General features: G+C 41.4%; 1 protein-coding gene across 1 annotated transcript in view; it reads left to right on the top strand.

Moving 5' to 3' along the window:
• CDH13 (cadherin 13) overlaps positions 1-25,496 on the top strand; it is a 411,322-nt gene that overhangs the window by 316,526 nt on the left and 69,300 nt on the right. The window contains exon 8 of the mRNA XM_087971432.1: positions 12,301-12,441. Coding sequence (XP_087827558.1) covers positions 12,301-12,441 — 141 coding nt within the window. The remainder of the gene's footprint in view (positions 1-12,300; positions 12,442-25,496) is intronic.

Raw genomic sequence — 25,496 nt, 5'->3', positions numbered from 1 at the left:
GTTTCTTGGAAAGGAGGGTTGACTTCACTTCAAGGACAAAGGTGTAAGGCCACCTCTGAATGTTTTCCCTAGATCTTGAATGACAATTTTTTTGATGCTTTTATATCTCCAAAAAAATGACAAAGGTGTGGCTGTCATTCTCTTAAACACAATAAATCCCCAAGAGTTTTCAATTCATATTAATGAACCTGCCATGAAGCGTACATGTCAGGTTCTTAAGATACCACATTCTCTCTAAAGTGCCTTCCTTGCCATTTCTGCTTGAATAAATAAATACAAAGTTGATTGGAGAAGAAGCTTTTCTTTCAACGGGAAACTAATTTGGTGACCATTTAACAAAACGACAAGCTTCTTATTTCCAAAATGGACATAACCAGCCTTGGGAATTCTGGGAGTTGAAGTCCACATATCTTCAATTTGCCACGGTTGAGAAATACTGTTCTAGGCCAAGGGAAATGCAGTATTTCTTTGCCCAAACAAGCTACTCTTTTTCTCAGAGAAGGAAAGGGATTCATCTGCAGCTTATTGGTTTTCATTTTCTGAATGGATGGTGTGGTTGGTCTGAAATGATAAGCCAAGTCAGAGACCGAAGTCACATCCAGGAAATCCACCATCTGCTTCTCCAAAACAGATCGGCCACCCTTGGCATTTTGCAGAAGAGACTTCATCATGTTGTTCATCTTAAAAAGCTTCATTGCCTTTGGAATTTAAATACAGCAATGCTTTATAACTGGTACTTCCCACTGTATTATTTGTTAGTGCCTTGACCAATGAGGCAGATAATCCAAGGCTATTAAGCTTTCCATATGAAGAATTGGGATATAACTTACAAGGGCAGGAAATGGTGGCGTCCCTGTTTTGTTTCCTTGGGAACGCATGATGGTCTCTTCCACTACATATGTTTGGAACCGACATAAGTTCATTTAATGAAATGTTACAGTGAAAAGGATAATAATGAATACAAACTAAAAAAAAACTCTAGCCCTAAAGAAAAATCGAAGAGACAGAAATAAAAAATAGGAAAGAAAAATACAAAAGAACAACAACTAAAAAAAAAACTAAAAAGTATTTCCATCTGGTTCCCTCTAGTATCCAGCTGTGGAACAAAAGTTGCCTTCGGAAATTGTGGGAGCGCCATTACTGGAGACTTTCAAGTAGAGATTGGACTCCCATCTGTCAAAAATGGTGTAGGGTCTCCTGTTTGGGTGGGGGGTTGGACTAGATGACCTACAAGGTTCCTTCCAACTCTGATTATCTGTTATCTGTTAAAATCCCAGCCTTCAAAGTCACATCCTATCATTTTTTTAAAGAGTTTGAAACAAAAACATTTTCCCACAGGAAGGATTCCTATAATTAATTCCAAAATGTTATTTTGATTCCATCTGGATCCTTAGTCCATTTGTAACTTTCCAAAACTAGTGTTCTAAGCGATGGCCCAGTCGCCAGTTCTTCTTTCTTTTGCATTCATCCGCTTCATTTTTGGGGAAGTCGTCTTTAATTCACCATTTCTTACTTGGAAGTCAATTCTGATATATGCTGAAAGTCTTCTTTATAGATCCGCCATGTAAAGATCGAGATTTACTTCAACTTATGCTTTCGCCTTAGATTATAATATTATATATTATTTATTTATATCCCACCTTTATTATGTTTTTATAAAAACTCAAGACAAAGGATGTATCTAATATTCCTTCCTCCTCCAATTTTCCCGACAACAGCAAACCTGGCTAGGAGAGAAGTACTGGCCCAATGTCACCCAGCTGGTTTCATAGTAAGGTAGGACTAGAACTCACTGTCTCCTGATGATTGGCCCAAAGTTACTCCATTGGCTTTCATACTTAAGGCGGAACTAGAACTTTCCATCTCCTGGTGATTGGCCCAGATTCATCCAGCCAGCTGTCATGGCTCTAGTGGGACTAGAACTCATGATCTCCTAGTTTCTAGCCTGGTGCCTTACCTCACTAGACCAAACTGGCTCTCTGTGTATAACATATATAACAATGATTTCTATCCCTCCTCTTTTTAAAATGAACTGCTTTGAGCTCACTTCTAAAACTATGGACTTGGACTGCAGTACCCAATACCCTTTGGTTTTAATTCTTTTAAAAATGCATATTTTAGAATTAAAATGCACACAACGTGCTTAGCCAAGCCAGTCAAGGGTGTAGCTACTGCATTTTAATACCACTTTAACACTGGATAAGCTAAAGGCATGGTTAGTTTTTGCAACCCAGTTTACAGCTGCAACCGAGTCAATTTGACACATTGTGTGTGGCATGGGACCCCAGCCATTATTTTACAATAAATGCATATTTTAGAGAGAAATGTGCACTAGGGCGTGTAATTTATAACGAGCATATATTGAAAAGACTGCAGTTTTTCATATGTTTTTGTAACTGAAAATTGATGCATAAATGGGATAGAAACAGACTTCAGAGTCAATAAATATATGCAACAATAGTAAAAACTACTAATAGACATTTCTCCATTCCTATTAAGATTGCCAAGTTCCCCATTTTTAGGAGCAAATCAGTATTCATTCTTTTTTGCTTACCCATAATAAGAAATGTGCAACATTCCGTTAGCAAAAGATATTTTTGAATCTGCACAATCCTCAGCTAGGATTAAACTACATTCAAAGACAACAGATCCAGAAGCAAACCAGGCCAGAAAAATCTACAAAAAATAGGAACTTTGGCAAAAGTTAGTGGACATTCATGGAGTACAAATGCTGGGCATTCTGGATCACAGATGTTTTGTGATAGTGGTAGATTAGTGCCCAGCAAAACCCCTTTTGGTGTTTCCTGGGCAACCCCAGGCAGATGGTGTATCTTATCTGCATGCCAATTAACTAATCAATTAATCTGTTAAATGGGCATAATCGTATTTATCTGTGCTGCACGATGTTGCCCAGTTCAATTAATTAATCTTCTCAACAGGCTTTGGGATCCGAAGATGAAAACGCAGGATAACAAAAACAATAATGAATAATATTCATAAGCCAAAGATATCTATGAAGATATACAGCGACATATTTTTAGCTTCTAATTGCTGTCGAATTCTGGAGCAAATGGTGTGGCAAAAGCCATTTGTGTGGTATATTAGGAAAGAGTCTATAACTCAGGACGGTGAAACTATGAGGTCTACATGTCAAGGTGGATCTCTTGGTAATTGAAGAAGTTAATAAAATTGGATGTTTTCAAAACTATGCCAACTTTTACATGGCAGGGAATTTTTAATTCCCTTTTTGACATGATGTTGATTCCCAACTAAGCATGTGCGTTGACCTCCATTGACAATGTCTCTGAAAAGTCACTGGATGATGTGTTGGTTGGGTTTAGACATCAGGGAAAGTCTTCTTCATTTTAACCTTGTTTTATTAAAGGATTGGAGACGTGGTGGCTCAGTGGCTAAGATGCTGAGCTTGTCGATCAGAAAGGTCAGCAGTTCGGCAGTTCGAATCCCTAGCACCACATAACGGAGTGAGCTCCTGTTACTTGTCCCAGCTTCTGTCAACCTAGCAGTTCAAAAGCATGTTAGAAATGCAAGTAGAAAAATAGGGACCACTTTGGTGGGAAGGTAACAGCGTTCTGTGCGCCTTTGGCGTTTAGTCATGCCGGCCACATGACCACGGAGATGTCTTCGGACAGCGCTGGCTCTTCTTCGGCTTTGTAACGGAGATGAGCACCGCCCCCTAGAGCCGGAAACAACTAGCATATATGTGCGAGGGGAACCTTTACTTTTATTAAAGGATTATGATAGCTGGTCCATACATAATACTAAGCCAAATCCGAAGACACACCCAAAACAATCGGAAAACATAGCTGGTGTGACAGGCAAACTCGGTCCTTGAGATTCATCTTTGGCCATCCATCCAACTTTTGTCATGCTCTATTTTACAATTTTTCTTGCCAGAGCTGTTAAGCGAATCCCTGAAGTTGTTAAGTGAGCCACGTGGTTGTTAAGTGAATCTGGTTCTTCCCATTAACTCTGCTTCTCAGACGATCACAAAAGGGGATCACATGACCCCAGGAGACTGCAACTGTCATAAATATATATGCCAGTTGCCAAGCATTTGAAATTTGATCACATGACTGACCACGGGGATGCTGCAAGCATTGTAAGTGTGCAAAACGGCCACAAGTCCCTTTTTTTTCCATGAGTGTCGTTGTAACTTTGGATGGTCACTGAAGAAATGGTTGTAAGTTGAGATCTACCTGTTGTCAGGGCTCTGGCAGTGACCCCCATTTAAATCATGACTCTTGAGCCAAACTTCCAAAACTTAAAAAGGATTTATTGGGATTTAACATGTCCGGCATTGCCTGGGTGTAGCCAACTCTGAGACACATCATTCATTATCATCCTTGACCCAGGTTTTCCCCCAACCCCATGGTGTATCATAATTCATATCCTCCAATGGGACACGTCCATAGCCAAGAGTCATCAATCATGCTCTCCAGTTAGAATTTTGCACCACAGAAACTTCAGTCGCCTAGTTACTATCTTTGAAAACATTGATGGAATGCACTTTTGGTTTTGCAAACTGCTGCACTGCTCCCACCTCCCTTTCTGTTGGCAATTCTAAAAAGACCATAGAAATATTTTATGAGTTGACATTTCTATTTATTTTGGGGTGGTCTTCGGAATTAATAAATAAAGAAAAGGAGAATGCCATCTCTTCGAATTCCTCATCTCTTGTCTTGCAAACGATGGTCTGATTTTAATAAGTTAATATGCATCTGCTGGAAATGTTACATGCCGTCATTGCTGTAATTATGTTCTCATATTGATAAGCAGGACTGAACAGACTGATTAAATGTTCCATGAAAGCACTAATTTTCAGAGGTTTTGCTGCCTGTATTTAGCAAACTGATTATTTTATCCCAGGCCTTCCGGTCTCTTTTCCTTTTGAGCTCAAAGTTTAGAATGTGAACTCAGCAATTATGTTCACACCACCGGCTTGCTTGACTTGAAATGACCTAATTTGTGGGCCTCTGAGCATCTTCAGAAAAGAAAAATGTGTTTTCTGAGCATCTTCACAAAAGAAAGCTGTGCTAAACAGCTTTCCCGTTGTGATGTACTATTCCAAAAATGCGATTTGTAAGTAAGGTACAGACCTGCAGGGATCTTTTGGGGGGAATTCAGAAAGAATGATGGTCGAAATGTATTTCCCATATTTCTTATCGCACAGTTTAAGACAAAGCCTACATTCTAACGATTAGTCATCAATATCCATTGTATTTAAATCACATTAGAGAGAGAAAAATAGCTAAAGTGTTAGAAATGCTTTCTTGCAAAGCGTTCCAAAGGAATCTGTATCGCTTGTTTGAAATGGCATAGGGCCGTGATGGCGAACCTATGGCACTCATGCCAGAGGTGGTGCGCAGGGGCAGAGTGCATGCGTGGGAGTTACATGTGCATGCATGAGTGCACATGCATGCACAGAGGGGCAGGGCACATGCCTGGGGGGGGCACACCCGTGTTGCATTTTGAGGATACGGCGCATGCGCTTTGGCACTTGGTGCCGAAAAGGTTAGCCATCACTGGCATAGAGTGTCCTGCTTGAGCCAAAGGGGCTGGACTAGAAGATCTCCAAGGTCCCTTCCAGCTCTATTCTGACTCATTGATTGAGTCCAGCTGAGCTGCAAACTTTCTGTTTTCAATCCGCTGCGTGACTCTCACTCATTTTGGAGAAGAAGCAATGTGGTGCTGTATGGTTGCCAGGTTATATCTATTTGTAAAAGGCCACTCCTAAACTTAACCTGAAATCAGACATTCCTTTCACAAGCAATAACTCTTTCTTGCGAAAGTCAGGTGGAAAGTGCTAAAAACGCTAACCTGCACTTCGAATCAGACTGGCTTCCTCCTTTCAGTTCTGGATTGGGGATCAATGGTGGGGCACATGCCCCCCCCATAAACACTAAAATTTGATAACAGGAAAAAACTTTTTTGTTAGTTGATGTAGTCTTCCCTGATCTCAGGTTTTCTGTTGGACTTTGAAGGTTCTGAACAGGATCTTAGCTGTTCCTAACCCTGCACACTTCTGGACAGAAAGTTCTGATGTTGTTCCTGGGATCTATTGGATCTACTCTCCCAGTTTAAGAGTCACAGCCCTGTATCCAGTACTCCTACCTACACTTAGGTCTTGATTTTCCACCTCCTCTTCTAGTTCCTCCTCGGGCCCTGGTACTTCTCCATGTTCCTTCTTGATGTTGCTTTCATTTGGTTTTGCTACATCTAGTACCAGTCTTCTGGTCCTTGTCTACTACCACAAGGTTTGTGTCAGCCATGGAAGCCATATTTTACTTGGAAGCTTTGAGGCTGCCACATCCAGTGCCTGGGAATTTGGGAAGGGGGACTTCTTAATGAGTAGAAGATTAGACTCAACAACATTCTTTCTTAGAAGTCAAGGACAAGTTGCCCTGCACCTGGAGAAGTGTGTCTGGAGGAATGGCTCCAGTTAGGATGATGTTTGATTGGGCCATGTGATGGACTGATGGGTGCAGAGGATGGATCTTTGAATTTCTATTGGGAAAAAACCTGGAACTCAGATTCAGGTTTTTCCAGATGTGCCAACATGACTTCTTCAATAAATTCTTACTTGGATGAACTTTGTCTCTGAGTGCTGAATGAAATGGAGAGTTCCATTGGAATGCTGACAGTCTGGTTGATTGGCCAGTACAGTGGTGGGATTCAATTTTTTTTACTACTGGTTCTGTTGGGCGTGGCTTGGTGGGTGTGGCAAGGGAAGGATACTGTAAAATCTCCAGTCAAAGGTGGGATTTTCTGGTTCTTTGAACTACTCAAAATTTCTGCTACGAGTTCTCCAGAACTGATCAGAACCTGCTGAAGACCACCTCTGGGCCAGTACCTGCCTGTCCATCTGGATTTGGAAATCCCAGAAGATATGTTCTAATCCAGCAGGATAGAAAGGGCACTGATGCTTCTGATTTTATAGAAGATTCTAGAGAACACCATCGACAGCCAAGGAAACAAACAACTGGATCTTCAAACAAATCAACCCAACACTGTCCCTTGAGGTACAAATGATCAGGTTCAGATTATCCCATTTCAGACCCATTAGGCAAAGACCTAACTCTCTAGAGGAGCACTGGGAAAGATAGAAGGAAAGGAAAGAAAAGGGATGACCTACAGCAAGGTGGATTCATTGCCACGCCAAGGATTAAAGCATGAAAATTCCACGAATGTTCCCATCAGTCAAGGAGCATTTGTACAAAAGTGATGGCTTGCTTCCACTAACCCTGTGATTTTCTAAGTTTGCATGTGCCTCTACATGCATCCTCGGTGTAATTGAAAATCCATTTTATGCGATCTTTCATCTGATAGGGAATTAGATCAGTTTATGCTACCAGAGAATGAACCAGCAAATACACAAATGCATCCACTAGAATTATATTTTGTCTATGGGCAAAGATGCTATCGTTTACTGATTCATTACATGCCCAGAAGACTGCTTGATTTTAGAAAGCTACCTGAAATTATTACTATCAGTTGCACGGTAAACGAAGGTAAGGCTTTTTTTTAAAAAAATAATCATCATCATGGGGGATGAAACCTGAAGAAGTAAAAAAACTCTGATTGCAACCTTAGATGGCTTGGGTTGCTCAGCGTATGTGGTTCAGAATTGTAAATATAAAGAGAATCTCTTCAAAGACTTTGTGGAGCACAAGGCTGAATGTTTTCCCCCCTTCATTATTGAGTTAGTTATCTCTTTTAATTACATTCCTATTCTGGAAGAAGGGATTCAAGCTGATAAATGGGTCGATTTTGCCTTGGATTCAGAGGACTCCTGAATTAAATCAGAGTGATTGAAGATTTGTCAAATGTTGTAATGCAAATCAAGTCCTTCTGAAAAGCCGGGAGCAGTTTGGTGACAAAGAGCATTCACACAAAAAAATGGCAACTTCTCTTCCTATATCCATTTTCCTGTTAACTATATGGCATTTTTCTTGTGGAAACTGTCAAGCACACAACAAGCTAGTGTTTTTGTGCATTGTGGTGATGAAATGCAGTGAAGAGGGGGACCACCAGGAAGGAGGTTGATACAACATATTATGAGATCAGAAAGTCCATTTAACGGAATAACAGAGTTGGAAGGGACCTTGGAGGTCTTCTAGTCCAACCTCCCTTGCTCAAGCAGGGGAAACCCTATACTACCTCAGACAAATGATTGTCCAAACTCTTCTTAAAAACTTCCAGTGTTGGAGCATTTTTGTGATTTCTGGAGGCAAGTTATTTTCCACTGATTAATTGTTCTCACTGTCGGAAATTTCTCTGCTTAGTCCCAGGGTGTTTTTTTTTTTTTTTTTTTTGGGGGGCGGCGGGGAGACAAGTTTGCTGCTTCTTCAAGGGAATCAAAACAATGCCCAGGTTTAGTCCTTGACTTATGACCACAATTGAGCCCAAACTTTCTGTTGTTACCATTGAGACATTTGTTAAGTGAGTTTTGCCCCATTTTACTGACCTTCGCATTACGCTATTAAATGAATTGCTGCAGCTGATAAGTTAGTAATCTGATTGTTAAGTGAATCTATTTCCCTGCTGACTTTGTTTGACAAAGGTCATGCAAAACGGGATCATGTGTTGTGGTTTGCCAGCAGCCAGTGCAGCCGGCAGCGGAATCGGAAGTGGGGAAGAACGGGGACCAGTCCAGGAGTCTGGAGAGGACTCGGAAGAGGGTCCTGCGTCCGATGTAGGGATGGGGCCAGGACCATCTGGGAGTGGGGTGCTGCCTCTGGAGACTTCGGAGTCTGGCAGCAGTGAGGCCGAGGAGCAAGGGGAGCCTGTTCCCAGTGCGTGTGTGCACAGAGCTGCTAGAAGGCGAGAGCAGCTGAGACAAAAGGAGCAACTCGGGAGTAAGGCTGGGAGGTGATTGCCCCTCCCATAAGGTATAAAGGACAGGCCAAGATGATGAAACCTTTGCAGGAAGCAAAGTAGTTTGATCGGTTCAAAGTCATCCTTGAAGCTCTGTGTACTTTGGTTGTTGTTGTTGTTTTTTTTTTTTTGTACTTCGGTTGGTTTCTTTTCTAGTTCCTTTGATACTTCTGTTTTTGGCAGCACTTCACAGAACTGAAAGGTGGGTGCTTATCTCGGGGGACTGTTTGAGATTCATTACCAGCTGGGAATGAAAACAATTCCCAGTGTTGCAATAAAAGAAGTCTTGTTTTTAAAATAAGCGTGTGCGTAGTTATGGTCTAGGAAGTCTTGGTAAGAACATCACGTGACCTTGGGACACAGCAACCATCATAAGTATGTACCAGTTACCAAGCATCTGAATTTGGATCATGTGACCATGGGGAGGTTACAACGGTTGTAATTGCAAAAAATGGTCATAAGTCGCATTTTTTCAGTACTGTTGTAACCTTGAACGGCCACTGAATGAATTGTTGTAAGCTGAGGTAAGTTGTAGTTAAAAATATGTGCAGGCATGCAAAAAAAAAAAAAAAAAGGTTTAAGGGGTGAACATTCAGATTCCTTCTTCTTCAAGGGGAAAAACTTTTTTCCAGCCACGCCAGAAAGTAATATTATAAAGGTCGAGGTAGAAATGTATTACCTCCATGGCTGATTTGATTTGCAAATTAACACCAGTGATCAAAATGCCCAGAAAATGCTATTACTGAAAATTTCCTGGCACTTCCATCTTTTAGTGGATAAAATCACAGAGGTGATTTTGAAAATTAGTGCTGTAAGCTGTAAAACATTTTGCAATACCCTCTTACATTTTGGGGTTGGCTTTTTCTACCCTTCAAAAATGAATGTTCCAGGGCATATAACTTCAAGGTGTTTTCGTTTCCGTGAAGATTGAAGCTGCTATTGCAATTTTTTTATATTCCACACTACTCTAAACATTATGATTTGTCGGGGGGGGGCGGTGTTCAGGGAGAAGAAACATTTTGGTGGAATATCTAGGAAGCTTTTGATGTCCTACCTGCCTTGGGCCATCCTGCTAAATGACTCTTAGCAGTTTACAAATGGAACTACAGGTGATTGCCAGAGTTCTCTAGTTTAGCTTGAGTTGCTAAGAATGCTGGGAGTTCAGCTCTGCATGCCGCTTTTCATAGCCAATGGTTGGTCAGAGTTGGAAGGGACCTTGTAGGTCATCTAGTCCAAACCCCCACCCAACCAGGAGACCCTACACCATTTCTGACAGATGGCAATCCAATCTCTTCTTGAAAGTCTCAAGTGATGAAGCTCCCACAACTTCTAAGGTCAACTTCTGTTGATTGTTGTCACTGTCAGAAAGTTTCTCCTTATTTCCAGGTTGAATCTCTCCTTGTTTAGCTTCCATCCATTATACCTTGTCTGGCCTTCAGGTGCTTTGGAGAATAGCTTGACCCCCTCCTCTCTGTGGCAGCCTCTCAAATATTGGAACACTACTAGCATGTCTCCCCTAGTCCTTCTCTTCGAAGGGTGATGTCCTCTTTCAGTAGCTACCTGTGGATTTTGCAGCAACCAAGTTGAAAAATAATAAAATGGCCCTGAAAGAGCAAGCAAGCAAAAAAGGCCCAAAGCCTAACCTCAGGACTAGAAGATCTAACATGTGGTGACGTGGTAATATCCCATAAGGAAGAAGAAATCAATTCAAAGTGAGGCCGCTAATTTCTGAGCAAGAGTTGATATCTTTTGGAATTAATTTATTTTGCTTTTGATGGCATCGTCAAGAGCAAAGATTAGGCTGTCTTATTTTCCCCTATCCTAGATAACCCATCCACTATAAACAAAGCTGAGGAGGGATAATAACCTTAATGATCAGGCATTAAATCACGATTCATCTGATGGCTCATTTATCAGCTCCAGCTCCATCCAAACACAGCACTGTCAAAGGAACTCATATAATTACAACAGAGAAACCTTTAATTATCCCATAAATTTGCTTGTTGTCATTTAGCTGGCTGCAGGGCTAGAATTAGTGATGGTCTCAACAAAATCAAACAAACAAACAAACAAAGAGGATAGGAGAAATATGTAACCTATTTGCAATGTTTTCCTGTACTAAAACTTTTGGTGTTTCAAAATTTGTACTGTATTACGTTTAATTTCTGCAATTGTGAAATCAGCTTTCATGGCTGTGTTGCCAGAAGGCTGACCTGCGGATTCTTCCTCTTCTCCATTTAGAGAAATCCCTGTAAACCATGGTTACTCAATCTTCCCAATTTTAAGGATGGTTAGATTTCAACACAGTTGCCAGAAGTCAAGATTGCCTTGAAAGGGATGGATGGATGGATGGATGGATGGATGGATGGATGGATGGATGGATAGATAGATAGATAGATAGATAGATAGATAGATAGATAATAGGTGGTGATAGATGGATGGATGGATAGGTGGATATCGATAGATTTCTAGGACCTTGTTTTAATGAAATTTGTTTGGATGCACCCTCTCTAAAATGTTCTGATTTTATTTTACTTTGGGATTAGGGAATATTTGTGGAAATATTTTTGGAATTGTTTTGTCCTTGCCTCCTTCCTAGTGATGAGAGAGAGTTGAGTGGATTAATGTTACCCAGCTGGCTTTATGTCCAAGGTGGAACTAGAGCGCAGTCTCTCAGTTTTTGCCCTGGGGCCTTAACCACTGCATCATAGTTGTTGTCTTGCTGTTCTAATATCTTGCATTAAACATCGCTGGGAATGTAATAGTTTAGCATACCTATTTAAAAGAAAATAGAAATTGTAACCTAATCTTTGCTATCTCTGTTCCCCATTGAGCAATAGAGTTGATGAAGTCTCCCAACAGATGGATGTTCAGAAGTTACACTCAACAAACAGGGGACTTCTCCTTCTTAAATATCTTTAGCTCAGTTTCTTGGAAAAGAAATCAAAATATTGCTCTATTTATTATAATATATCTCTATTCCAGGAGACACTATCATTCTCACCAGCTGTTTCTTCCTCTTACCTATTCTGACTAGGGCTTGTACCTTCTGGCCCTGGTCAGAAGCCATATGTATATGATTGTTTCTAACAATTCACATGCTTTGTTAATATGTGTTGCTGTATTGCTGTAGGCTGAAAGTATATATTGTTTCCATCAAGAGCTAAACCAAATGATCAAAGTATTTATTGTTGAGATTTGCCAGTTTTGGTAACAAGCATGCTGTTTTCTTCCATTTTCTCAAACATTGATGGTTTATGTGGTTACACCTTACCTGGAGACCAATTCCAGACTGGTTCTATCTAAACCCTATCTAGGTTCTATCTAGCATAACAATGGAGATATCACAAGTAGAATGGATGTCTCATTCTTGGAGTAAATTGTCTTCTTTCTTCATCTCTTCAGACATTGGACAATCCAAAATATGAGCTCATCATAGAAGCAAAGGACATGGCTGGACATGAAGTTGGGTTGACTGGGACCACCACTGCAACAATCGTCATTGATGATAAAAATGACCATGCACCAGAATTCACCAAGAAAGAGGTAACTCTTTATTTTGAAATGCACAAAAGACAAGAGGTTGGTTGGTTTAAACCTGAATCAGAACTAAAGCAGAGATAAAATTAATGAGAACCTTAGAAAAAAAAAGTTTTATTTCTCAGATGGTTGAATCTCATACCTTCTCTTTTAAAAGGTTAGTCAATATCATTAAATAAACATCAGTTATGAACGTCTCTATATACTAGCTAGCCATTCCTAAAGCTATACATTTCTGAAATACTAATTATCAACAGCTAGGAAATGACATCAATGTTCTATGGAATCTCAGTTATGGGTAGGACGAGGCAGATGTGTAGGGTAGACATGGGGAATTGAAAAATCACTTCAAAATACATAGTAGCAGTGGTTAATATTAGCCCAACTAATATATATTATTTAACTGGCCCTGAAATGCATGAAACTTTCATGGCAGTAGGTATTATTGTTTTGTACAGTCCAAATTTATTTCTCTGGGGTTTATATTTTAAGTTGGAGTAAATTTTCATTTGAATCAAGAGCTGCAATATGAAACTTGATGGAAATCATCATGTTTGTCAGTAGCCCAGCAAACAAACTCACTTGGAGAGGGGCTCATTTTGACAGAATCATAATGACTTTTCCAATATCGGAGCCTCTAAATATAGTATCAATTTTCTTCCTTAAAAGATAGATTCTGTGATATCGGCTCTGTTGTCCCTAAAGGGAGGTGGAGGGAGAGGAAAAGAAGACTCGTGCTGTGTAAAAGTAGAGTCCGCTTATAACTGGGGAAATCAAACTGCTTCTCAGACTTCGCATCTCATTCAAACGTAAACAATGCAATGCTTTCCATATGGGAATATTTAGTCATTAAATGACAATTTAAGGATACATTTGAGGTGGAGAAGGCTAGTCGTTTAGATGTCTTTAGAATAATGAGATATTTCTAAGATCTTTAGAAAGAGGATTAGATGAACACTACCTTCTATTAAATCCTATTTGTTGGTTTTAGACTCTCCGCTAGAGGAAATCTGTTTCAGGATTAACTCCTAGTTTCGTAGACATTCGTACAGCCCACAATAACATCACATACATAATTTGTGTCATTTGTACAATGGCATCATCATCATCATCAACAACTTTTAACGACCCCATAATCCCTTGCGGACTGCAGTCTGGGCAACTGAATGGAGCTAGCAGAGTGTTTACTGGCCAGATGCCTTTCCTGTCACCAATGCGGAGTTTTGTTCAGCAGATACATTCTCACTGTGCCCAGAGAGAGAAATATTTGCCTCTATCTAGGATTGAACTCATAGCCTCCTGATTGTGAGGCGAGAGCTCTAGCCCACCGCACCACTCCCTTGCACAATGACATCATGATAAACCCCGATTGCTCACCCTTACATCATCTGTAGATGATCAGCTCTGAGTCTGTGGGAATCTTGAACACCAAAGTGTCTTTTTGTCATGTTTCCATCGGCACCTTTGGCAATAACAGGGTTGGACAGCTTAAGCCAATCATGTAGGTTTTCCAAAATGTTCCTTTATAGAAGAGAATATTTGTAGCTCAGGACTGAATTGTGGTGCACAGTGCACTGATGATGTTACCTAGTTTGGTAATGAAACATCTGCAAGAAAGCCACCAAGCTCAGAGAGCACCATGGACAGTGAGAACAATCAACCAATGGAACAGAAGTTGCCCTCAGAAGTTGTGGGAGCATCATCACTTGAGACTTTCAGGAAGAGACTGGACTGCCGTTTGTCAGAAATGATGTAGGGTCTCCCGCTTGGGTGGGGGGCTGGATTAGATGACCTATAAGGTCCCTTCCAACTCTGATTATCTGTTATCTCACCCCCACAGTGTCCCTAATATTTAGTCAAGGCCAATCACCAAAATACACTGCATGCAACATCTGTGTATAAGCAAATGGTTTATGGAAACTAGAGTTTGCCCAATTTGGATACCTGACAAGTTAATTTTTATGGAAAGTTGGGAGGAATTAAGTCCATGAGAAGGACAAAAGAACATGACTACATTTCTTTGTATGTTTAATCAATTCAATTTGTTACAAATTAATGTGTTCAATTAATTCAACTTGTATGACAGCCCACTTAAAGCGACTTATTTGGGGCAATCACGTAACTTGATCCTTATGGAATAATATAAAATAATATAAAAGTGTTCCTGAACGAAGATGTATTACCGTTTCTGCATTGTTAACTCCAGAAGGAAAGAGAGGGCATGCAGAGTGTCCCTTCCCTGAAAACAGCAATGAAATCCCCCCATGTCACTGTTTAAAGAAAACACCTTTTAAAGACTTAAAACTGCAATGCAATCAACCAATTCCATTGTACCAAAAAAAAAATTATATATATCAGTTCCAGTTTTCAAAGGAGGTAAAAATAAATATGCTTTCATGCCCAGCCCCTCAGAACATTATTATTACAAGCTGAAGATATGTTAAGAGGGAGAAATGAATAGAATTATAATGCTGATGATTATTATTATTGTAAGATTAGAGAAGTATTATCAATGTAATGAATATAGTAAATTTTGATTGTAATAGCACAGAGACATTTGTACACAGATGACACACTGATTAATGGAAGATGATATATTCAAGTTAAATATTCAGGCTTAGTTTTGGGGGAGGAAAATAAGGGGGGGGACTCTGCCTCTGCCTACCAGCATCCATCGGTATCATCTGGCTAGCGTACTTCCAATGTGTGAGAGAGTTGAGGGCTGTTTAGAAACTGAAATAGTATTTGCTGTGTGAGCAAGAAGGAGACAGCAAGGAAACTGGGCGTGGCTTAGCTTAACTGTTCTGTACTAAAGCTGCTCTGTGCTCTGAAACTGAAACTGAAATGTCTCTCCTCTGCTTGTATTTTGCATTTGGAACAGATTTCTTTTCAGGTGGGGAGGGGGAGTAGAACTCCTTAGCATCAGAGCATGTTAATAATAATATTTGAAATACTGATGCTGTGATGGTAATTTTGAAAAATCCTTCCTTAGTGAGCACCTAGAAGCCAAGGGGAGCATACATGCCCAATTTCAAGTTTGTAGGTTTTACGGTTCTGGAGATTTTGTGATGATGCGTGAGTGGCATTTTGCTTTGAGATATATAGATAAAAAGAACATTATTAGAAGCTGACTGTACTTAACACAGGCTGTGCATTGGTAGAGAAGGATGGCTGGTGCTAGGAAGTGAATTAATTAACCAAAAGAAAATTAAATGTATGCAGCGTCAGCCATTAATTGAATTTGCCTCCAGGTGTGGCCATTCTTTTCCAGTTAAAATCTAAGCAAGTAAAAAAAAAGAATTCACTCTAAAAATAGCCAGTGAAGAAAAATTAGTCTCATTAACTAAAGAAACAGTGGTGTGACCTTTTCAGTTGTAATTACAGGTGCCATGAAATACATTTCTTGAATCTTAGCAGGCAACAGGTGAGAACTTCTTCCCGTTCTTTTCTCGGCCCCAGGAAAGGCAGGAGCGAAGAGGTGGGATTTTGTACAGGTTGTGCTTGACTTACGACCAAAATTCAGGCCAAATTTCCACTGCTAAGTGGGACTGCTGTTCAGGGAGCTTTGCCCCATTTCATGACCTTTCTTGCCCCCGTGGTTAAGTGAACCTCTGCAGCTGATAAGTTAGTAACCCGGTTGTTAAGTGAATCTGGCTTCCTCACGGACTTTGCTTGCCAGAAAGTTGCAAAAGGGGATCACGAGACCACCACCACCCCGCCAAGACTGGTAAATACGAGTCAGTTATCGAGCATCCGAATGTAAATCACGTGACCACAGGGGAATGGTGCGACGGTCGTAGGTGTGAAAAATGGCCCAAAGTCACTTCTTTCCAGGCGGAAAGAGAACGGTCGCTCAGTGAACTGTTGTAAGTCAAGGACTGCCTGGAGTTTGCAAACTTGAGTTTCTGAGAGAGAAGAGGGAGAAGATCAGAAAATGGGCACGGGGGCGCTGACATGCAGAGATGTTTTGGTAATCCAGCTCACGTGGGTAAACCCCGGTTTATTTACAGCTGTGCTTCTGTCTGGCCACATAGAGCTTTAATATCGGAGCTAAAATAGGCAGCCAGGATTGGTTTGCACCCTTCATGCTCCCATTATAGAAACTCTGCTTTCCTTTCAGCTGTTTCTCTTTTGATATTTACAGATGGAGTGGAGCTTCTGTCTCTCTGATTTTCTCTGCCTTTTATTTCTGCTTTCTGGCAGTTCTGTACTTCTCTTTCAAGATATTCCTTTCAGCTGCCTCTCTTCAACTGACCTACATTGTCGATAGAGAAAACACAGCGGAGTTTTGCCTGAAAGTAGCTTTGGATTCCTCTCCCTCCTCCTTTTTTTTTTCTGAGGGGGGGTCAGTAAGTTTCCTGGAAAGGATGAGCATTTTTTTTCTTACTAAAAGTTGAGTCTGTTGCATCAGGAATGCAGCTTTGCTTGGAAAAAAAATAGGCAGAGCAAAGCTGCAGGAGTGTGTGTTTTAGTTTGCTTTAGTTTTGTTTGGTCCTCGGCTTACAACTGGAGTCTGGGCAACTGAGTGGAGCTAGCAGAGTATTTTCATGGCCGGATTCCTTTCCTGTTGCCAGAGCAGAGTTTTGTTCAGCAGATATATTCTCACTGTGCCAGAGAGAGAAATACGTTAGTTTAGTGACTGTTCAAAATTACAATAGCAGTGGGGGGAAAAAGTGACTTATAACCGGTTCTCACACTTACTATCGTTGCAACATTCCCATAGTGACATGATCACTCCACAACCATGTGATTCGCTTAAGGACTGCAGTGTTTCACTTAACAACTGAGGCACAAAGATCGTAACAAGGGCCAACCCTCTCTTAACAACTGTCTTGCTTAGCAGTGGAAATTCCAAGCTCGGCTGCAGTCGAGGATAACTGTAGTTGCAACCAGATTCTGCATCAAACCATGTTGTTGTTTTTTTTAATGTTCTGATAGCGAGCGTTGAGAAAAAATATTTTCTGAAAAATGCAGCCGTTTAAAGAAGAGACCACCAATTTTCTACTTTTGATAAATAGTTCCAAATTGCTCACGTCTCCTTACATGACAAATGGAAGTGTTAAGGTCCCGTCATTAATTTGTTTGCTTTCATCAGCGAGGTCTGGGTCGTAATTCTGGAGGCAGAAATGGAGCATCTGGAATACACTTAAGAAGCATCTCTTTAACATCCCTGACAACATGTCTATTAGTGAAATTGACAGCTATTAACGCCGAACAGCCAGAAAGAAGTTTACTGCGTTGAAACCAGAATTAGCATTTTCCCCCCATCTCTGCAAATTAAATATGCATGTATTTTTCGCTTGTTCTGGATGTGGGAAAGTTTTAAAAGAGAGAGGGAGAGGGAGAGAGAGAGAGAGAGAGAGAGAGAGAGAGAGAGAGAGAATTGTCTGATGAATGCTTCCTTAAAGAATGTTAACGAGTTGAGTGAAGCCACCAATATTTTATATTCAGGGTAAATTGTTATCTATGTCTATTGAGCTGGATCACAGTAGGAAAAGATGGGTACCATAGGTGGTTTGAATCGAAAATGAGCATGCAATTTTCAATAATCATATTCTTTGAGAAGCTAATAGAACAATAGGCAGCCTACGGAGTCAAATTATATCTAATTTTTCCTTCTGGTTTTAATCCATCTTTTTGATTACTCATCTCATCCCCAAGCATGGAATCTTTCAGGAGTAATTTGAACCTCCGGACAGGGAGACCTTTCTTCTGGGGTTTCTTATCTAAGGGAAGGAATTCAGCCTCGTATAGGAGTTGCAACAGGAGCAAGCTCAAAAGTCAGATCGAAATGCAAGGGAGAATTAAATCTCCCCTTCTCCGATTAGTAGGCTGAGAGGCTGAGAAAATGGCTGGGGGAGAAGACGTTGTGCCTTGCAGTCATGCAAATAGGTATGCAAAAAATGACAGACATAATTGCTGCAAGATGGAGTTTTAGATTTCAAGTAAACGTTTTAGGAGGAACTTCCTAACAGTAGTGTAGGAAGAAAAATCCGGGTCGGTTCCAAGCTGGTACAAAGGTGCTGGAAATAAAATGGAGGCTAACTGACTGCAAGGAAAGAAGGTTTATTTGATTTCCAGAAACTTCGATGACAGCAGCCAATGTATCTGGGGTGGTTGACCCCAAGGCTAGGTGAATGGATGAATCTTTATAGGAATCTGGGGCTTTGTGTTTGAGATGCTCCAGGGGGTTGTGCAATATAGTGAGCCTTCTGTCTTTTGCTATTTTAATGATGGTGGGTAAATCCTATCATGTTCTAAAGATCCTGTCCTGTCCTTAGAATTTGAGTGGGGGGAATGTAAATTTTTAACGAGTGGTGCGGTGGCCCAGAGGTGGCGCTCTCGCCTCACCATCAGGAGGCTCTGAGTTCGATCCTAGGTAGAGGCAGATATTTCTCTCTCTGGGCACGATGAGAATATATCTGCTGAATATAGCTTCACATCGGTGACAGGAAGGGCATCCGGCCAGTAAACACTCAGCTCCATTCAGTTGCCCAGACTCCACCCTGATGCAAGGGATTATGGGGTTGTTAAAAAGATGATGGTGATTAATGTAAATTTTACATTCAAATTTAAAATGATGAATGTAAATCTCATCAGCTCCATCCTTTTGTGTGGCTGAAAGTGTTTTGTTTACGAATAGATTGGCCCCGTCTTTCTTAACAGGTATAAAATATCCATCCCTAGAGACTGGGGGCTTCTGCTTGAGGCTATTAGGAAAGGCTGGGGATGCTTTCTGCCTTTGTTAAGATTTTTCTCCATTTCTCCTTTTTGGGAACTATAATATTCCCCAAATTATCATTCTCAGGAAGAGAGGCACTTCCCACAGTAGGAAGTGTACAGCACTGGAATGGAAAACGTAAAAGCATTACCGTGGGCAGAGAAGCAGAATTTAGGGATATTGTAATTGCAGTAAGCAGGGAATTGAGCCAGATGGCCCTCTAAAATCCCTTTGGACTCCAATTCTACGAGCACATATTTGCAGATTTATTTTAATGTGCAATAAGTACCTTCCCTTCCAGTTTTGAAATGCCTGGAAATAAACAGGTAGTTGTCGGCGGATGACCACAATCAAGTCCCGGATTTTTTTTTTTAAGTTTACTTTATTGTCATTGCACCTCATACAATGAAATCAAACCCCATCTTCAGTGCACATCATGACCATGAAAATAAACACAAACGCACATCCTTCACCCTCCACACATTGAACCGAAAACCCCCGACACCACACCAACCCTGCACTATACAGCAGAATTCAAAAGAGCTACTGCCCTGGGATGGAAGCTGTTTTTTCAGCCTATTTTTCCTTGTTTTTATTATTCTGTACTGTCTGCCAGATAGTAATAGTTCAAAAAAAAGGGTTCTCGGGATGAGATGGATCTTTGGGGATGTTTTGAACTTTCTTAAGGCAGCAGGAGCTATAAAGCTCTTCCAAAGAGGAGAGAGGGCAACCCATGATCTTCTGGGCAATGACATTAACCCTCTGGAGTGCTTTCCTATCTGCCACTGCAAACCATACAGAGGTGCAGTAAGTTAAGATATTCTCTCTGGTGCAGCGGTAGAAGGTCACCAGCAGTTTTCCATTCACTTGTTGTTTCCTGAGAAGTCTCAGGTAGTATAATTTCTGCCGGGCTCTTTTGACCAGGGCTGCAATGTGAGCACCCCAGGTCAGGTCCTCTTTTATGGTAACACCCAGAAACTTAAAACTGGTTGCAAAGCGAGACAGTTGTTCAGGGAGCTTTGCCCCATTGTACAACCTTTTTTTTTGCCACCATTGCTAAGTGAATCCCTGCAGTTGTTAAGTTAGTAACAGGGTCATTGAGTGAATCCGGCTTCCCCATTGATTTTACTTGTCAGAAGGTTGGAAAAAAAATGATCACGTGGAGATCACATGATCCTGGGACACCGTGACTGTCACAAATATGAGCCAGTTGCCAAGCATCCAAATTTTGACCATGTGACCATAGAAGTGCTGTCATGCCCCTGCCGGAGTTGTACTCCGAGGAGGAAGCTGAACAGCTGACAGGGAGTGGGAGTGTGACTCCGTTGGCTGTGGAGGAAACTGGGGAAGGGCAAAGTCCGACTGGGCAGAGCAGGGAAGAGGTAGAACAAGGGAGAGGGATTTCAGAGTAAGACCCAGGCCCACCCCCTCTTCATCCTAGGGCACGCAGGGCGGAACGGAAAAGGAGCAACATGGGTTGCGTGGATTACAGGGGAGGAACGAGCCCTGATTCCCTTCATTAGCCACAGCTGGGAAGACATATGGTAAGAAAGGCAAGCTCCGTGCAGCAGGCTGTTGGAAGCAAACGTGAGTTTATCTTGTGTTGTTGTGGCTTATCTGTGTTCCCAACTATGTGAGTTTTGCCATGCTTTCAAGTCTGAAATTCTTGCTCCTGTCCTGCCAAACTAATTCCTTCAGTTTGGCTTGTTTGGACTTTAAGTTACAGTTCATGTTGACCCTGTTTTGGATTTAATTTTCTACAGTCAAAGGCTGTTCCTTTGTTTTTCTGTTTTTCTCCAGCCAGAAGGTAACCTGGACATTGGAGGCAAAGTTGGAGATAATAAAGGGACTCTTATTGATTATCTGACTGTGTTGCCTTTGGGCTGCACCCTGGGTCATCACAGATGCTACCACAGTCATTAAGTGTGAAAAACAGTCCTAAGTCACTTTTTCAGTGCCGTTGTACCTTTGAACGAGGAGTACCTGCAAATTGAAGGATTCCCTTCCCTTCAAAGCATTTGCTTTGTCATCCCAAACAAACTGTCCTTCAAAAAAAAAAAAACATCTTGATATCTAAATGATAGGGGACATGGTGGCTCAGTGGCTAAGATGCTGAGCTTGTCAATCAGAAAGGTCAGCAGTTCCACGGTTCGAATCCCGAGCGCTGTGTAACAGTGTGAGCTCCCATTATTTGTCCCAGCTTCCGCCAACCTAGCAGTTCGAAAGCACATAAAAAATGCAAGTAGAAAAATAGGGACCACTTTGGTGGGTGGGAAGGTAACAGCGTTCTATGTACCTTTGGCATTTAGTCATGCCGGCCACATGACCCCGAAGGCGTCTTCGGACAGCGCTGGCTCTTCTTTGGCTTTATAACAGAGATGAGCACCACCCCCTAGAGCCAGAAACAAGTAGCACATATGTGCAAGGGGAACCTTTACCTTTTACCTTTATCTAAAGGATATCAAATCAGAAGAATGATAGCGAAGTTCTAGGCAAGGGAGGAGAATGATTTTTTATTTTTATTTTTTTGCAAAGAAGAAAAAATTCTTAAAATAACAAAGGGCCAGTGTCTCCCCTTGAAAAGAAGAGAAAAAATAAATCTTAACAATAGGATTTAAATAGGGGGTTCCGTTGCCTATTTTACTTCTCCAGATGTATTCCGTCCCCATATTAATTTGGTGCCTTTAGATCACTGCTCCCTCTGAGGAAAAAGCTTCTTGCAAGACGGTGCGATGGACGGCTGTTTATTCATTCTCTCTCTTCTCATCCCATCACCAGACCTGGTTCCCCAATAAAAACAATCTTATCTCCTCTTTGCCGGGGTCACCTGCAATGCTTTTGTTCCGGTCTCAGCCAAGGTCACCGAATTCTGTAGAAGTTGTCTCTGTAATCTCAGGATAAACATTTTAAGCAAGCTGCAGAAATGACACTGTGTCTGCCTTTGATGGAAAGCCCTTATTTCTGTGTTTTTAAAGGAAGTTTTGATAGATGAGGAAGGTCAGTCGAAAGGGTGGACAATTGGCGGGCATTGCTCCGAAAAGGCTTGGAGGTCATCTATGCCCTCTCACCCCACCCAAGCAAAGATTTTTGAATCTGATTTTTGGTGTGTGTTGTTTTTTTCTGAATTGAAATGTCACTAAACAGAGAAATGCTCATGGGCAAAGTATGCTGATTTTGTCCTTATTTAGCACAAAAGCGTGAAGAAATATCTTGTTCTTCATTGTATCTGATTTTCTTCCGCAGTTGGGAGGCTACTGGAAATTCTCAAATTTCTATTGGTGTCCATCTTGATGGAGCTCCTGGGAGGGTTTTTCAGTAGCAGGGCCTGTGTCTTTACCAATAAGAAAATCTGTTCATGACGTTAAGAAATTCTTGGATTTTTTTTTTCTTTTCCCATGAAGCAATTCTGTCCTGTCATCTTCTCAAAACTGCTGCTCATCAATTGGATCAAGACTTGTGCCCATACCAATTTAGATGTATTGGGGATCTATTTATTCTTCTGCCATGACACATCTTCTCCCATAACCAGCTTCCTGAAATATATGGATTTACCCGTTACTCCGTATCTTTCTCAAATGCACAATTATCGTCATCTGGCTGGCTCTTGATACAGCCTAAGTATCTGAGATAGGCAGATTCTTGATTTTGAAATGATTGTGGTCCTAACGTAAATTGTGATACCTCCCTGTTTGCTCAGGAACTAATTCAAGTTCCTCAGCATGGTGAAGTTGTTCTTCATTAGCCTTCTCACTTCATTAGCCTTCTTACTGTGGACACATCTACGAAGAAAAAGTCTCATATTCCAGTTGCTGACACAGACACCTCTGGCTGAGGACAGTGTATATCAGGGCTCTCCAAACTTAGCAACTTTAAGACTTGTGGACTTCAGCTCCCAGAATCCCTCAGCCAGCAAGCTGACTTGAAGTAATTGAAGTCTACCCATTTTCTAGCATGGTGCCTGGGGAATTCCAGAAGTTGAAGTTCATAAGTCTTAAAGTTGCCAAGCTTGGACAACCCTGGTGTAGATGTCAGTAATTAGAGAGCATGAGATTTCACAAGCTGGACTTCCGGACTGGGCTATCCAGTCAGAGCAAAAATCGCAGGATAGAGGGACAATCTTTTCCCCATCTGATGTAGCAAATTGCTGGTGAATTAGATGCGTATCATGCAAAATCCTCAGTGATAGAAGTTCCTGCTTCAGTGGGTGGAAAAAAGGTCTTTGTAGGCCAAGTGACTTGTCTGGAATCTTTTCTGTCTCAATGTTGGCTTGTTTAGCTTTGCAACCCAGGTGGTTGTTTGCTTCAAGGGTAGCTGAATCCTGAGCTCTCCATGTTGACAGTCACTTAATATTTATTTGTTGCTATAAATGTTTTCTCCGCAATTCTCAGCCCATCTGTTGCTTGGACAGGAAATGGGAGAGACAGGCAAGAAAAATAAAAATACGCACAGAGAATAATGGCTTATAGTAACAGAGACCTAATTTGCTCTGTATATAGTAAAACCTTCTGTAATTTCACTGCATAATTTCATTTATGGTTACAGCCACCCTATAAAGTAGGCCAAGGTATGGGTGTGAAAGTTGGACCATAAGAAAGGCTGAGCACCAAAGAATGGAGGCCTTTGAACTCTGGTGCTGGAGAAGACTCCTGCGAGTCCCTTGGACTGCAAGGCAATCGAACCGGTTTAGAAGGCCAGATCCTGAAGATGAAACTCAAAGACTTTGGCCACCTCATGAGAAAGAAGGACTTGCTGGAGAAGAGCCTAGTGCTGGGAAACAATCGAGGGAAAAAGAAGAAGGGGACGGCAGAGAATGAGGTGGCTGGATGGAGTCACTGAAGCAGTCAGTGTGAGCTTAAATGGGCTCCAGAAGATGGTAGAGGATAGGAAGGCCTGGAGGAACATTGTCCATGGGGTCGCGATGGGTCGGACATGACTTCACAACTAACAACAAAAAGAGTAGGCCAAATTTATTGTGCCCTTAGTGCAGGGGTCTTCAAACTTGGCAACTTTAAGACATGTGGACTTCAACTCCCAGAATTCCTCCTCCAGTCATGTTAGCTCAGGAATTATGGGAATTGAAATCCACAAGTCTTAAACATGCAACTGAGTGCAACATGACTAGAGGAGGAATTCTGGGAGTTGGCCTTAGTGCAACATGCAACTGAGACCAACTCAGGTGCTACCACCCAATGTTCTCCCCTATTTCACAGCTCATAAAATCTGAATTCAATTATTGTTCCTAAGATTCTGATGGCGAGCATAATTATTCTACTTATTGAAAATAAGCTGGTTAGGACTTCTGGAAAGGAGATCAAATCAAGGCCTTTTGAAGTCACCAATGCCACCCAGCCAGCTCTAAGGTTAGGTAGAGCCAAGTGAAAAGCTATTTGCTAAAGGCTAGCCGAGTACTAGATGCTTCCAACCTGTTTGATATTCTCTGTTTATGTCAGGTTCTGCACCATCTTTGCTGACCTGACTGAGCTCTGAGATTTTTGTGGAGCAACTAAACCCTACCTTGGTCATTAGAAGACCCATATTATCTCAGTTTTGACCAAGGACTTATATGCATGAACCACCTTTGCATGTTATTCTCCGCCATCATGAGAAAAGTGGGCTGCTAATGTTTGGAAAGCAAACCAAATAAATAAGGTTGCCATGAATCAGAAAAGGCATAGTAGGATTAATTCCACAGAGAGATACATGCACCAAAATATGTTTGCTTAATACTCTCTTCATGCTCCCTCAAGCATTGGCCAAAAAAGCCAATGCAATCCTAGGCTGCATTAACAGAGGGATAGAATCAAGAACACATGAAATGTTAGTACCACTTTATAATGCTTTGTTAAGACCACACTTGGAGTGCTGCATCCAGTTTTGATCGCCACAATATAAAAAAGATGTTGAGATTCTAGAAAGAGTACAGAGAAGAGCAGCAAAGATGATTAGGGAACTGGAGGCTAAAATGTATGAAGAACAGTTGCAAGAATTGGGTATGTCTAGTTAGGGGGGTTTGTACCTTTTTTTTTTGTTTAATTTTTTGTTTGTTTGGGGGGCCCGTGCAATGGGGGGGCGGGGGGGGGGGGGTGGGGGGGGGTGGGGGGGAGGGGTGGTTGTTTTAGGTGAAAACGCCGGGGGCTCCCCCGCCGTTTATGCTGAGGGGGGGGGGGGCATGGGAGGGGGGGGGGTGGGGGAAATGGGTTTTTTTCTTAAGGTTTTTAAAGCTCCCAGCCAAAAGTTGGTCTATTTAATGGAAAAAAGGACTAGGGGTGACATGATAGCAGTATTCCAGTATTTGAGGAGCTGCCACAAGGAAGAGGGGAGTGAACCTATTTTCCAAAGA

This window comes from Notechis scutatus, chromosome 9, assembly GCF_049901735.1.
Source record: "Notechis scutatus isolate UNSWTSFEM ecotype Mainland chromosome 9, rNotScu1.2, whole genome shotgun sequence".
Classification (NCBI taxonomy): domain Eukaryota; kingdom Metazoa; phylum Chordata; class Lepidosauria; order Squamata; family Elapidae; genus Notechis; species Notechis scutatus.
The sequence above is the reverse complement of the archived record's forward strand: the minus strand, read 5'-3'. Positions and strand labels throughout refer to the sequence as shown.